This window comes from Diadema antillarum, unplaced genomic scaffold, assembly GCF_040938485.1.
Source record: "Diadema antillarum isolate AM-2024a unplaced genomic scaffold, OU_Dant_1.0 seq00001085_RagTag, whole genome shotgun sequence".
Lineage (NCBI taxonomy): Eukaryota > Metazoa > Echinodermata > Echinoidea > Diadematoida > Diadematidae > Diadema > Diadema antillarum.
Genome location: NW_027271905.1, coordinates 433,718 through 448,100, shown reverse-complemented (window position 1 = coordinate 448,100; position 14,383 = coordinate 433,718). Strand labels below are relative to the sequence as shown.

At 39.4% G+C, this 14,383-nt stretch overlaps 1 protein-coding gene across 1 annotated transcript; it reads right to left on the bottom strand.

The window, feature by feature from the left end:
* Positions 1–549: 549 nt before the first annotated feature.
* On the bottom strand, positions 550–14,131 carry LOC139743480 (A disintegrin and metalloproteinase with thrombospondin motifs 15-like). Its single transcript, XM_071653962.1, has 5 exons — positions 14,035–14,131; positions 12,491–12,581; positions 6,123–6,297; positions 2,484–2,567; positions 550–740 (listed from the first exon to the last, which is right to left on the bottom strand). Exons 1-5 carry the CDS (start codon positions 14,129–14,131, stop codon positions 612–614), a joined length of 576 nt encoding a protein of 191 aa, XP_071510063.1. The 3' UTR covers positions 550–611.
* Positions 14,132–14,383: the final 252 nt, after the last annotated feature.

The window sequence follows — 14,383 nt, the reverse complement described above, 5'->3', positions numbered from 1 at the left end:
CTCCTATTTGCATGCAATACTAGTTACAATATTCACTCAACACTACACTTGACAGGAAACTTCAAATCAGGAGGCATTATGGAATTAGATGATTGGTTTTCCAAAAGGTAAGGACAGCAGCCACAGAATGCAGACTTTGACAGATGTGGAAGACATTTGTATTGTGAGCTCAGTCACCTCGCCATGATATGCACTTTCTACAATGCAGTGCACTTGCTTCTGGAAACACAGCACGATGGTTTTATTACTTTAGCCAAGATTTTTTTTGTGTGTGTGTAAATGACAAAGCTCCTTTGAACCTGCTGATCAAGGAACCTGAAGAGGTGTAAATCCACTGCACACAGATTTTCAAGCATTAATAATTATGAAGGCAAAGAAAATCAAAGTAATATCTAAAATGAGCCTGGAATTCAAGAGCAAGCAGTCAGAAATAAAAGGAGGAATAAATTCCAAGACTATGCCACACTGTACTATCTTAGGGAGGAGTCTTCTTCTTTTGTTTTTGTTTTGTTTTTTTCCTCCTCTCACAGAGCTTGTTATAATTTCTTCAATGTTTCCTTATTTGCTGCAAAGGAGGGAATCATTACTGTTCTTTGTATTCTTCCAAGGACCTACCTTGTGATGAGGACAGCAGTATCGTAGTGGTGAGGGTGCCTGTCATCCGGTTGGTTTTGCTGCTGCTGCCAAATACAGAAATTCCTCAGTGTCCTGGGGGCGTCGGACGTTATCTCAGGACCATCCTGTGAGGAGCAAGAATAGAGAGGATCTGTAAAAATGCACCTTGCTAAAACTCACTTATGGGCCTTCTTTAGGAGAAGTTTAGATAGTAGCTTCTTGACACTCCCCAAGTGGCATTCATAATGAGAAAAGAGTTTGTTAAAATTTGCTCTGTTAGACCTCTCGATGTGATGGTTTCATCCCAAATTGTAGCTAGTAAGATCCATCTTTAGACCATGAGGGATTTACACATTATGATACGGTAACTCTCTCACACAACCTCAGAACCCGAAGAATGAAGATTTGTTGTTCTTATTGTTGTTGTAGATTGCAAATCACGAAGACATATCTTTGGTTTATTTGTGTTGCATAGTCTTGTTCTACACTGTGTTGGTAGCATTTCCTTTGGGAAATACCACAGGAAGTACTTGAAACCTACTTCCACATTTTCATGTATCCTTTTTTAAAGCATATTTTCTCATCGAATAAAGATGGTTTTGGCACAACTTCAACACCATCCTCCTCTTTCTAATCCACTACATACAGAGTGTACATTGGAGACAGAGATTTTGTATCATTCCGTCTGCTTTCCCCCGTCCCCACTGTTCAAACAAAAATGTGCACTTTCTGTCACCTCAGACTATTTGCAGACGTTCGTGCAAAACAAACTGGCACTTTGCCACGGTACTTGGAATAATTGGTCGCCACCGTAGTCTAGCACCTGTTGAGTAGCTGGCAATGACGATGTTTGCAAGGGGAGCTCCGGGGCAAGGGGGCTTGAATCTTTGTGCTCAGTTCTCTGGCTTTATGTTTTATTTTCCTTGATTCTGATGACTAACTGCATTTCTATTTTTATATTTATTTTCCCTTGACCACCCCTCTGCATCTTCCCTTCATGCCGGTGCATGACCTTTGGGTTGATTCTCGCCACGACAGATATGTCTAAATGTGACAATTAATACCTTCCTCGTGTCTGGCTGGTCGGCCAATGCAGGAGCGGGTGTCCCCCGCACTTATCAAAAGTTGTGTCACTTCCTGAATGATACCGCCGTGATGCAACCACCTCCCCCCACGTCAGATCATCTTTTTTACACTTCCGTGCACAGAATTGCATTAACTCCAATTCACATTCACCAACAGCTATGGACGGCACATCACCATACCAGACAACCCGTGTTTGGCATTTGGAAGTGTGACTACCGTGTATTTATAGCTGCTGCCCCTTGTAAGGATTCTGGTAGGTCTGCAGTTTGTAGGTTCAAATCCCTCACCAAAAGAAATGTTCCTTTCTTTTTACATAAACGAGAAATACAAAGAATTGCAAGAGAGAAGTCAATTATTTCCAGATATTTCTGCTATCAAATGAATACATTTCCAAGTGTTAGAGATATGTAAAATGGCTGTCAAAATTCTTCTTTATTGTCAGTAACACACCACATACAATAAGTTTATGTAGATAGTAATGTGATTAGGCAAGTGCCCTAAAAAAAAAGGCAAATGACAAAGAGTAGTTGAACCCCCAGCTGACCAGCATTACCTAATCCAAAAGACCATTATCTCTTTCTCCTTATGCAAGAAGAAGCAACACTCATTAGAATATACAACTAGGACTGACGAATACAACAAGAACATACGTGTCAGGCAATGCAAAATATTATATCATCAAGGTAAGACTTGATACCAGCCTAGAATGATTTAAAAGGAGGTATAGGCCTATAAGTATCATCATGGACCTAGTGATTACATAGCGAGAAGTCCATACGTACCGACTCATTCATCAATACTTTCAGCTCCACAAGTGTCACGTTGATTGCATTGCCAATACTTGGATCCCGGAATATCCTATTCACCTGTAAAGAGACACAGAAATGAGAGATCACACGGTGCATTTCATGTACCTCATCAAAAATAACTAAAAACATTAATAAAAATTTACATCCATATCCTTGGCATCCCTAAGGAAGGTGAAAACATCCACTAACTCCTTGACAGTAACAGTACTGCAATGTTGCTGCAAGCATATGGCAGAAGTACGTAACAACATGTGTGGCATGGGGAGAGTTAAAGCCGATTACAGCAAGGAAAAAAAAAAAGATAGTTGAAGATGATATCAACTTCTTAGACAGTACTAACTTTGAGGACGAATGTATGCCGTTGATTGGAAGTACAACTGTTATGTGGACACCAGGGATGGTATGTCATGTAAAACATAAGAGGAAGAAACAAGAGAGGGAGGAATGTTCAAATCTAATGTCTTTTCATTGATGGCATTTAATACGTGAGACAGGATACTGGAGATAGCATGACCAGGTTCATTTGCACTCAAACTGGCCATGCGAGACAACAAATGACGGATGACAATGACAACACTTGTTCACCCAGATCCATTATCTTCACGCCTGCCAGCATGGATTATTTGCCAGAACGCTTCCTAACCTCGCTGATTTCATTCACCTGTGTTTTGGATTTAATTCTTTCAATGGAAAAATTGTTGAGTAGTTTCTGCTCATGGTGGGAAAATTCAAGAGTACTTTAAAAAAATAAATAAATAAATAAACATATGTATGTATGTATATATATATATATATATATATATATGTATATACATACATATTTTTAAAAATATATACAAGATCAGAAAAGAGAATAACATAAAACAGAGAGCTTAAGTGACTTATTCCTGTGAACCATATGACATCACAGCACGTTCTAGTACAGTATGTAATTACCATAAGGTAGGTATAGTAAACAGGAGGAATTCTGCCCTAGCATAGACTTTCTGTACGTGGCTATCATATTGATTGGAGCTCCCATTAATAAGAACATATGGAAAGTCTGTATATGCAAGACACAGAACCTGTACCATCCTTATTCCTGTAAAAAAAAAAATCCAACAACAAGTTATCTATGAATGGAGAATTCTTCAAAAATGTTTTATGCTGATCATAATCCAACATTTTTTAAAAATAAAATCCAATGATTTATGAGAGTACACTACATTACAATTAGGTCCACTTAAAAAAAAATAATATAGGCTTATACATTCAACTGAGCTTTGATTGAAAAACTCTAAGCAACAAGGACAAAATACTTATATCAAATGAGTTTCCCAACAAAATCTTATGTTGTTCATAGTGAATTATTTTAGAGAGCACATCCCCATTTTCCCTAAGAAGTCAATGAGCCTCAAAGTATAACATCAATGCCATAAACGGAGCCTTTAATTGAAGTTTCCTTCGGTTAGTCCAATTTTGGCACATTTTGATTAAGCCAAAGTGGCTGCCTGTTTAACTCATTCTACACTGACCTTCAGTTTCCTCCCCTAAAATCCTGAGCACATAATTATGAAATGTGGGAAATTGCTATAAATGTTACCTTGGGCAATGACATTTCTCAATCAACCCTAGTACTACTACTTCCTGTATTGAAACTGTTCTCATTGAATCCTCTTAATTACATCACTACACTTATACTGGGGGAGAAGGATACATTTGTAGGCCTACATGGTACAGATATACTACACACTTATCAAATTGTATGTATCATTTGTTCCAGAAGATCTAGATTAATAGATTAAAAAATATATATATATATATATATTCTTGTTTCCATTCACAGCAGACTTGATACCTGTCTCCTAAGAAAAAAAAAAGTCTGGGACTGGGAGATACTGAGCTTCAAATGTTCACCCACCCCCCCCCCCCCAAAAAAAAAAAAAAACAACAACAAACAAACAACTGAATTGTCTACCTTGTCTACAGTCACCGAGAAAAAAACACAGAAATGTTTTCACCCACTATAATGCACCTGTGACTGCTTCTGGTTGTATGTACCAGGGGTGCCCTGTGCCCGCACAGGAGGGCAAGTTATGGATACTCTGGCATGTAATGGGAGAAATCTGCCACAGACAACTGGAAGTTTAGGGTAAGGAGGGCAGGAGAAAGAGGAGGAGGAGGAGGGGTGGTAGGAATGGTTCCACTTAGGTGTGATTTGGTTTCTGGGTCATGAAAGCTCCATGTGTGGCAAGCCAAAGATGTGAGGTTACACACAAACTATGTCATCCCCTGTTTTCCTACATCTCAATAATGTGTGACACTACCCTTATGGCTGGATAGAGCACTGCAGAGATAACGGGGCAAGCCGACCAGATTTGCTGCGGCACACGTACAGCAGATCATCAAATCCCTAAATTTGTTCTACATGCCAGGTGTGCCTGGGAGGTCATCTCAAGTTTTGGCACATCTCATCACAATCAATTCCCAGCCTGTAAGTGTTTCAAATGGCAGCAGATCTAGCTGGTTCCACTTTCAAAACCACTGGGCCCTATCTAGTAGCTTGGGCACACAAATGCAGACTTCAAGACTGAACCATTGTTAGCACACTCTGACAATGCATTACACCTATCATAACAAGCAGGTCATACATCATCGGTCATGCCCTCGCGAGGTGTATGCCACTCCACCTGACGATCACAATTGTATTTCCCATCATCATCTCTGAAAGCATTGTTAATTGCCTGTCCTGCATGTGTGTCGACAATCAAAATGCAGGGGAGCATGTCTGCAAAATCAATCCAGTGTGCAACTGCTTGAAGTGAGTGGCAAACTGCAGTGTTAATCGATGAGTTGTGCAAAGTTGTGCAAAGAGGCTATGAAGACATCCAAATTTGTCTCTTTTGAGAGACCCTTTGAGAGACCCTTTGACTCACCCCCCCCCCCCAACACCCCATGCCAACAGAAAGATTCTTTCTCAACAGAGGGACAAGGAAGGGTCCTACAGCCCCCCCTTGACCCCACTTGAAGCATCTCTAGGCAAACCTTGAAATTCAGATCTATTCTTGACCCTGGGGTCTATGTTCTTGCCACCATACACGATTCACAAAAATCAGAGCCAGATTTTTGTGCTGCACCTAGATAGGTGTACAAATAATGGTTTTCCCTACCCCCACCACAAAACCCTTGGTGTTTAATCATTCCTTGTTGTCCTAAATTGTTTGGCAAAGGGGCAATGCTCTCAAATATCTGTGATACAAAGCATTTCTAAAAGCAACCTCCTGTTTTGATGACTTCATAGATGACCAAGTCATTAAGGTTAAGAACTTTATCAAGTGTTATCCAGACTATACACAATAAAGGCCATTGACCCATGGATGGATATAACTGTCCCAATCTTTACTCTGTATCTACCACAATGAGCTAAGAGAGCTTCCCACTTCCACATTTGTGTTTGTGACTCAGTTAAAACAAGCAAAAGAAAACACCAACCCAGTAGAGCACTCTTGATGCAAAATGCGTGTAAGCCACCGATCCCGCAAGGGCTAGCCACAGTGGCAACCTTTGTTTGAACCCTCCTTTTGTCTATGTAAATACCCCCTCTTTAACGAAGGGGTGGGGCAATGGACTTACCACGGCAACCAGTGTCAAGACGTAATGGCTGACTTCGGCTCCATGTTTCTCCACCATCTTGTGGTCTGCCACAATCATGAGCTCGAGGAAGCGCTCGTAAGATATAAACCTCTTCCCTCGATGGTGCCTCCTGCTGGAGTCTTCCTCATCATAGGACTCCTCCTTGGCCTTTAGACTGCAAGGAGAACAAAGAACATGGATGACACTTCACACAATGAACTTAAATTTATGAAAATATGACATAATGCTCTCTCTCTCTCTCCCTATCCACATATAATATATGTAAACAAGATAGACAGGCAATATATAATTGTCATGCGCATGGCAGAATGTTCTTAACCCAATCAAACTCCCACAGCCTAGCGACAATCTGCCATGCACAGGGAAGCGCATTAACGACAATCTGCCATGCACACAACGATATATATTTAAATGCTGAATATATTTGTTTCCTCAATATCAGCACAGTAATGCATTTATGGAGTGGACACCTTCTTCTCATAAATACAGTCTCCAACTTATTGTGACTGAAAAATACAAATTCATTTCATTCCTGAATGCATTCAAACCCCAATTTTCATAGAGAGCTACCTTTCCGTATAATTATCAGCGGCATATCAAAGGTTAGACTAGCTGACTCTATTGCAAGCCAACAAATATTACAGGCCTCATAAAATGGACCACAATAGGGACCACATATTTCAGCTGAATGCAAATATTTAGGAAAGAAAATATCTGCCACCACGAAAAAGGTGAAAGAGGCAGCTCCCCCTTATGGTGGAATTTTGAATGGTTCCAGAGGCAGTTGTCACTTTTTGCTTCAGGAGGTGCAAAAATCAAATATTGGAGTTTTGTTGCCAAAACATTCCTGCTCGGGGATGACACCTTCCACTGCCTCACAACCACTGACGACTGCCCAGGAACTCTGGAGTGAGCAGTCAAAACAAACCCTCCCTGGTATATGTCATAATGTCTGTTTGCTGGGCTATCAAACAGAAAAACAAAAAGTTATATATTATATCCATCCAGCGCCACTGTATGGAGAGTGAAACATAATGGGAGTGGTTAAATGAGAAGGGTATGACAAAGAAAAACTAAAAAAACTCAATGCTATATTCAACTTTCTTGCATTACACCAAAATTGCAAGGGCAATCAAGCATAAGAGATGAAAGACGACCTCCCGTTGAGATCAAAAAATCCCTGGACTGCTAGCTTGCGTCCTTGGTCAACATCACAAGTTTACATAGGAGCCAACGCAATGTATAACTAGAGATTGTAATTTGTCATCACTGACAAATTAAGGTGATCCGATTTTTTTTAATCAATGATTCGAGTCCTGATCGTAATAGGCATGACAATACAAGTTTCATCTGTGTTTAGAGACATTGTCCGTGTGAGGTTTGGATTCTCATTTAGAAAAGGGAGTCATATCTGCCATCTTTGGTACCAATTCTGTATACACTGAATAACGAAGATACAGCAACGAATACATATGACCTTTGACCCACCTTTACACTCCCAAGATGGCATCTGAGGAAAAAGTGGTTATTTTGTGAAATGATTCTTGCGACATCGTCTATATTCGTGTGCAAAATATGGCAAAGATAGGACAGGTATTCACCAAGATGCAAAATGCAAAGTCTTAGGTACAACATAAAATCTGGGAGAAATTCACCGAAGGGTAAGTGAGAGCTAGTGCTCGATAAAGAAAAGCATGTCGATTTTCACATTAAAAAAAAATCCCTCCCATAGAGATAACACGTCATAACGAAAATACAGAAAGAAGTACATATGACCTTTGACCTCACTTTGCACACCCAAGATGGCGTCTGAGCAAAAAGTGGTTATTTTGTGAAATGATCCTTGTTACATGGTCTTTGTGTGTGCAAAATATGGGAAAGATAGGACATGTATTCACCAAGATACAGGATGAAACATTTATGACCTTTGACCCTAATTTACATACCCAAGATGGTGTCTGATCAAGTAGTTGTTATTTTATGAAATAATGTACGTGACATGAACTAAACATGTGCAAAATATGGGATTGATAGCCATTGTTGTTGTTCATCTATTGCACAGAAAGTAGTAGAAAGAAAGAAAAATAAAGAAAGAAATATGTTATTTTATAGAAATTTGAAGGAGAAGCATAAAAAAATCAGAAAAAGATAAAGTTAGGAAGGGAGATTAAGACTAACTAAAGAAAAAGAAGAAAAAAAGTGTTTAAAAAAATGAAAAAAAAATATTGGCAGGGGTGAGCCTCGAACCAGGGACCTTAGGATTACGAGTCGGATGCGCTATGCAATGACCTATTTCATGCTCCATAGGCCCTGTGTATTAAGCAAAATGACGCTGCATCGAAGCCACGTGCCATTTTCAACCAAGTTTTTCGACGTGATGCCGACGTCGTATGAAAAAATGAAGGGCACACTTACGATAGCCCAAAGTCTCAGCTACAACATAATAAAATCTGGAAAAAATTCACCGAAGCAAAAGTGAGCTAGTGCTCGAAAAAGAGAGTCATGTCAATTTTCACTGCCAGAAAAACTGCTCTCCCATAGAGATAACACGTAAACTGGTCAAATTCTACAAGGATACATTCAATCCATTTTTACGAGGCGATGACGTCATCCAATCAAAATGTTGTTTTTACATTAATGAAAGAACATTTCATAAGCTACAACATACTGAAATATGGGAGAAAATTGGCAGAGGATAAGTGAGATACGCTCGAGTAAACTTGTAATTTGATGACGTCATTTTGAAAATTTACTTTTTTTACTTTATTAAGAAATTTGATATCTTTTAATCATTTTGTCAGCATTGCCTACCCATGAAATGACATGTACAACTCATCAGCTTTCAATATATGTAAAGAAAATGGGGGGTCACCGTCCATCCTGACGAGTAAAATCGGATTTAAAATTGGCAGTTTTTTGGCATAGTTGCACTGTATATCGCCATTGACGCGCGCGCGGAATTTCAACTTTGACGGCCCCGTATGACGTCATATTGAGTCGGATTGACTTGAAACGTGGTATAAATATTCCTTGACATTTCAGACATGCGATCAAAGTGAAAAAACTGGAAATTTCAATTGCATATGAGCTGTGCGTGCGTATATGCGCGCGCGCGTACGCGTCCGTCCGATTTTTTCAATTTTTCGAAAAATGCTCCAAATGGTCTGAAACGTGTGCAAAAAAATTTTGAGCTCGATTGGAGCATACAAATATTTCAACGCGCGCGTACGCGCACGTTTTAAGAGAAAATATGAATTTTGAGAACATGAGTAGAATGCGCATAACTTTAAATATATGTGACGTAAATTTCATTGAAAAATTCTATTTCATTAATGAGATATGATTGAGAATGTGTTTTCATATAATGACGTCATAGTGACGTCACGGTCGACTGATCACAATGATACATTAGATTTGCCGTCTTTGGGACATGATGCATACATGATATAATTTTGAAATTGACAGGCAGCGGACTTTCTGAGCTAACCTCTGCACAACTTTTGAGGAGAAATAAAGAAGAAAAACAAAGAATCCGTACAGATACAGAAGGTGATCCGAGAGGATACTCGGATCACCTAATAAAAGGCACAAGTAAGTTTTCACTCAGCTGATTGGTACTAGATTCTGAAAACCCAAATACTTTACTGACCAGAGACCACCAGGCTCCCATATTTAATAGGTTAATATACACTTTCTCATCATTGTGTAATGGGCGGGTACAGCTGCATGTATTTAAACCCCTCAGGGCATAGAACACATGTAATGATTTGTGACCCGCTACAACCAAATGGTCCTAAAGTCGCGCACGGTCGAAGCCGTGGAAATCGAGTTTGAAGTTAGAGCATCAAAATTGGTCAAAACTTACGATTTTCTGAATTTGACATATTATTAGAGTCTGACATGTCTTCTATCATCTGTCGAAATTTTGAAGCAAAATGATGAAAGGAAAGACTAAAAAGTAGCGTTTTTCTGGGCCATGTTTTTTGGCGTTTCAACGAAGCAGAAACTGGTTCGAACATTTGGATTGAGCGCCAAACATAGGCTCCGCCCCTAACAACGACCAGAGTGATCTCATTTGTCAGTTTGCTGCTTGCCGCTAACCGAAGCGTGAAGCTCGCACACTGCTCAGTCGACTGGTGTGTGCGGGCGGGATGCGCTATGCCTAGCCGCTTCTCCTGACATCCTGGTCACTGATTGGTCGGTGAGGAGACCGCCGACGCTGTGTTTGAATGAGCATTTCGGGGGTTGCTAGGGCTTACCTTTTATTGTCCGGAGGTGAATACTGACTTGCGTGTCTCTTGATTGTGATTGCGTCGCAAGGAGAACTTTTAGGGCGCTTTTCTCGAAACAGTGATTTCCCAGACGTCTCAACATGCTCTCTTTTAAACATCGATATCTCCGCAGCCGATTATTTTTACGAGATGTGTTATATATCAATTTAAAGCAGAAAAATTAGGGAATTGTGTCATGCAATTTTCAAATAATCGACCTCGCCCGACTTTAGGATCATTTTGTTGTAGCGGGTCACATTTGAATCTTACATTGCATGAGGTGGTACTATAGGAAATGTTTAATCAATCTATATCTGGTGGCTAGATGAAATTTGTTTGGAATGATTATACGCTGAAAAATTAGCCAGGAATTTGACAGTGTTTGTGGTGTAAGTTTATACTACACTAGGAATATGACTTGAATCTTTAAATTAGGGTCAAAAATATCTTTTTTTTTTGTGGTGCCACATACATTTTGTTGGTACATAATCTTCTAATTTTACAATGAACAATCCGAAGTCACAAGAATTGAGAGTTTTTTATTCAGGGTTGAGGATTCAAATTTCATACATTGAAACTCAACACACCTCATCACATTTCATGATACATCATCCAAATAATGTTTCTTTTTGTTCCATGAAACAATAAAAGACAATTTTGTGAGAGGACTGTAATGCTCGCAAATTTTACTATAAAATGTAATTTAGTGAGTATGTTCCTCTTTTTCTTCACTCTTCAAACAGTCTGTATGCACTGCATTTCATTTTGATGTATTTTTGTCTGCTACATCCAAAGAATTCATTTTCTCACCTCCGCCACACCATTTCCAAGAGTCAAATACAAGGGTGCGACAGACGAAACAAAAACGTCCTTTATCTATCAAAATTGCATTCATCATGCAAGCCACAAAATTGTATTATTTCACCCCACAAAGTTATTCTAACATCGGCCAGCGACCATTCAATCATTCTGTGATCGTTACATCGCAGATTTTTTTTCCATTTCTTTTTCGGTTGGAGAACTACCAGGAGGGTTTCTGCCTCGTCAAAAGTCATAACACAGTCATCACCTCATGCTTTCTTTATTTTGATTTGTCTGATCTGCCCCTGGAGGTTCCCTTTGTAACAAACAGACAGCCACGTGACCTTGGCAAGAACTATTTAGACTGGTCCACCCGAAGTGTGTACTTTGCCATCTCTACCAGCCATTCATAATGTTATTCCAAGCCCCGGTGATCCCTAGCCACAGAAACTATACTGGAAGGAACATTAACGACATGTCAAAATATTCTCCATGTGCCAGGGGAGAGCCTGATTTCAAGTTGATGAAAAATAGAGGGAGAAAAAAAAAATGAAAAGAAAATGACAGTAAGAGAAAGAGGAAGAAAGCGGAAGAGAGTGAGAGAGCAAAGCACATTTCTCCATTTCAGTGATGGAGAACAAGCGATCCTATCAGCGATATGATCGCAAGATTGCAAAAATTGCAAACAGTTTGTGGTTCAAGTCTCAAATTGGAACAAGGCATAACAGAAGCCTGAATTTGACATTCAATTATAATCTGACACATCCTCTGAACATACGAATAGTTATCATGATCATCAATAGACAAAAAAAAAAATTGAAGTTTAGGAAGTCTGTTTCATGATAGATGTATCTACAAAGAATGCTTAAATGGAATTCCATGATATTAACAAGATTTCAACAGTAATGTCCAAAATAGGAACTAACTGAAAACAGCAAAATGAAAGAAATGTTTGTTTTTTTATAGGAGTACTATGCTATGTGGGAGTTTAAATCAAAGACTAATTTGTGTAGATGTGAAAATGTGTCACTGATCATCGACATACACACAACAACACTTTGAATATATTGTATGGCCTCCCAAGTGCCGAACTCAATTAAACACAACTCCTCAAACTTTATGAGACGGTGTCTAATTTCGTTCTTTGGGTATATATCTGATCGGAAATAAATTAACAGTATCAATGATGGCTGGAGGCAAGGAGGTGACATGAAGAGGAAACATTTTTCTCACATGGATGGGATGTGAAAAGGAAAATTTGCGATCATGACTTACCTATTTTGAACACTTTGAACAAGACCATAGATTTGGTTTACTAGACCCCCTGACTTCGGAACAGATGAATTACTTTCTTCCGTATCTTTATCTGCATTGTGAGAGAGAAACAAAATGATATTGGAAATATTAATTTACAGCTCTAATCTGCAGGCAAGTATGTAGCAAGCTGGTCTGTACAGGTATCGTAACAGTCTAGTCCATGGACTTGCCCCAGAATTCAACAAATACACACTTAGAAACTATCACCAGTTATACATAATATCATTAATCACATTTCAATCATCTTAATCTATCATATCTCATTTGGTTTTATGTTATGTTTAAAAAAAATAACTTACAATAACCGCGACAACTTGTATTATTGTACAATACACACAACAGCTACATTATTTCATCATCTCACCTACAACCAATCAGCAATGAAACTTTTTTACAGGTGTTGCAGCAACTGCTACCACAACAGCAACTCAGCAACAATAAACTACCAGCCCATGCACACACATACTGAAATCACTGCTAGTATCATTCCTGAAACTTGCAAGAGTTGGTTTCAAAACAAAAATCTTATTGACTGGGAGCAGAAGACAAGAATGATACCCCGCAGGATTGCACACAAACCTCAAACATAGCAAACAGATGGAAGAAATCTAACTTCATACCGGTACTCAGTAAACTATAATTTTAGTTAGCAGTTTTTTATTTTGAGGTTGATCCATTTCATCCCCATACAACAAAATGAGAGTAGAACCTGCAAGGTAAACCTGACCTTACTTTGTTTGAGCCCAACAGGCTCAGGTGGGAATTTTCTCTGGATTTTCCTTTATTATCTCTAGATCATTAACCCATCGAAGATGAGTCCCAAGTATACTCGGGCAGGTGTCTATGGGAAACGCGTGTTATAGCAAAATCAGCCTGTCCTCAATGGGTTAATCTATCCTGGTTGCATCTGAACACAAACGTAAGTACCTCAATGTGAGTGTCTGCACAGGGTGTAGTGAGAAACTCATTTGTCCCACAGGTGTGATTTAAACACAGTTTCCTTCATTGGTGAGTGGAACTTCCTCTCAATACTAGCAGCCCCTAATTTGCAATTATCAAAGGAGGTGTCAAGCAAGGAAAAGAGGATCTAAAGGACAACTCTACGAGATACTTGAACAAAATCTAATATCAGATCCACAGTCAGAATATACAATGCAGAATCATATACACCTACAAGCTTAGACTTTTGCCAGAGCCTTGCACAATCAAAGCAAATATGAACATATTCCCAGTTTGGGTAGCTGCTTAGTGATAATTCAAGTCGAACTTTGTGTATAGGCATATTAATCCTTGTGCCAAATAACCTAACAGGCATCAGATGTATGAGGCAGAGCATGTTAATCCATTGAGGACTAGTCCCCAAGTACACTAGTACTCGAGCAAGTACCTATGGGAAATGTGTGTTATACATAGCAAAACCAGCTCGTCATCTACGGGTTTAAGGAAGCTGGAACTAGCGCTACCCTTCAATTTCTGCCCAATGATACTCGCACCATTCTGACCCTGAGGGTGGAAGCGAGCCATCACAGATGCTCGTCTCCACCTGTTACTAGCAACAAACGTCTGATGACTCTTCATTAGTGCATCCTTCTTGCTCATCACTTCATTTGCTTTTTTTTTTTTTTTGGTTTAAAAGAAATAGAAAAGTTTGAAACAATCCAGAGCACAGTGTTTGACCAACCTTGTTTGTTCAGTTGCCATGTAATAGTTCCCTTTCCCATCCTCCCCCCTCCCCCTCCCCTCCCTCTCAGCCCATCCCTACCCCAAGTCCAACGCTTATTAGCACCCACAAGTTGTTATAAATTCCTTCTGGTAAAGGCATGAAACTGATCACAATATTATGTCTTTTTA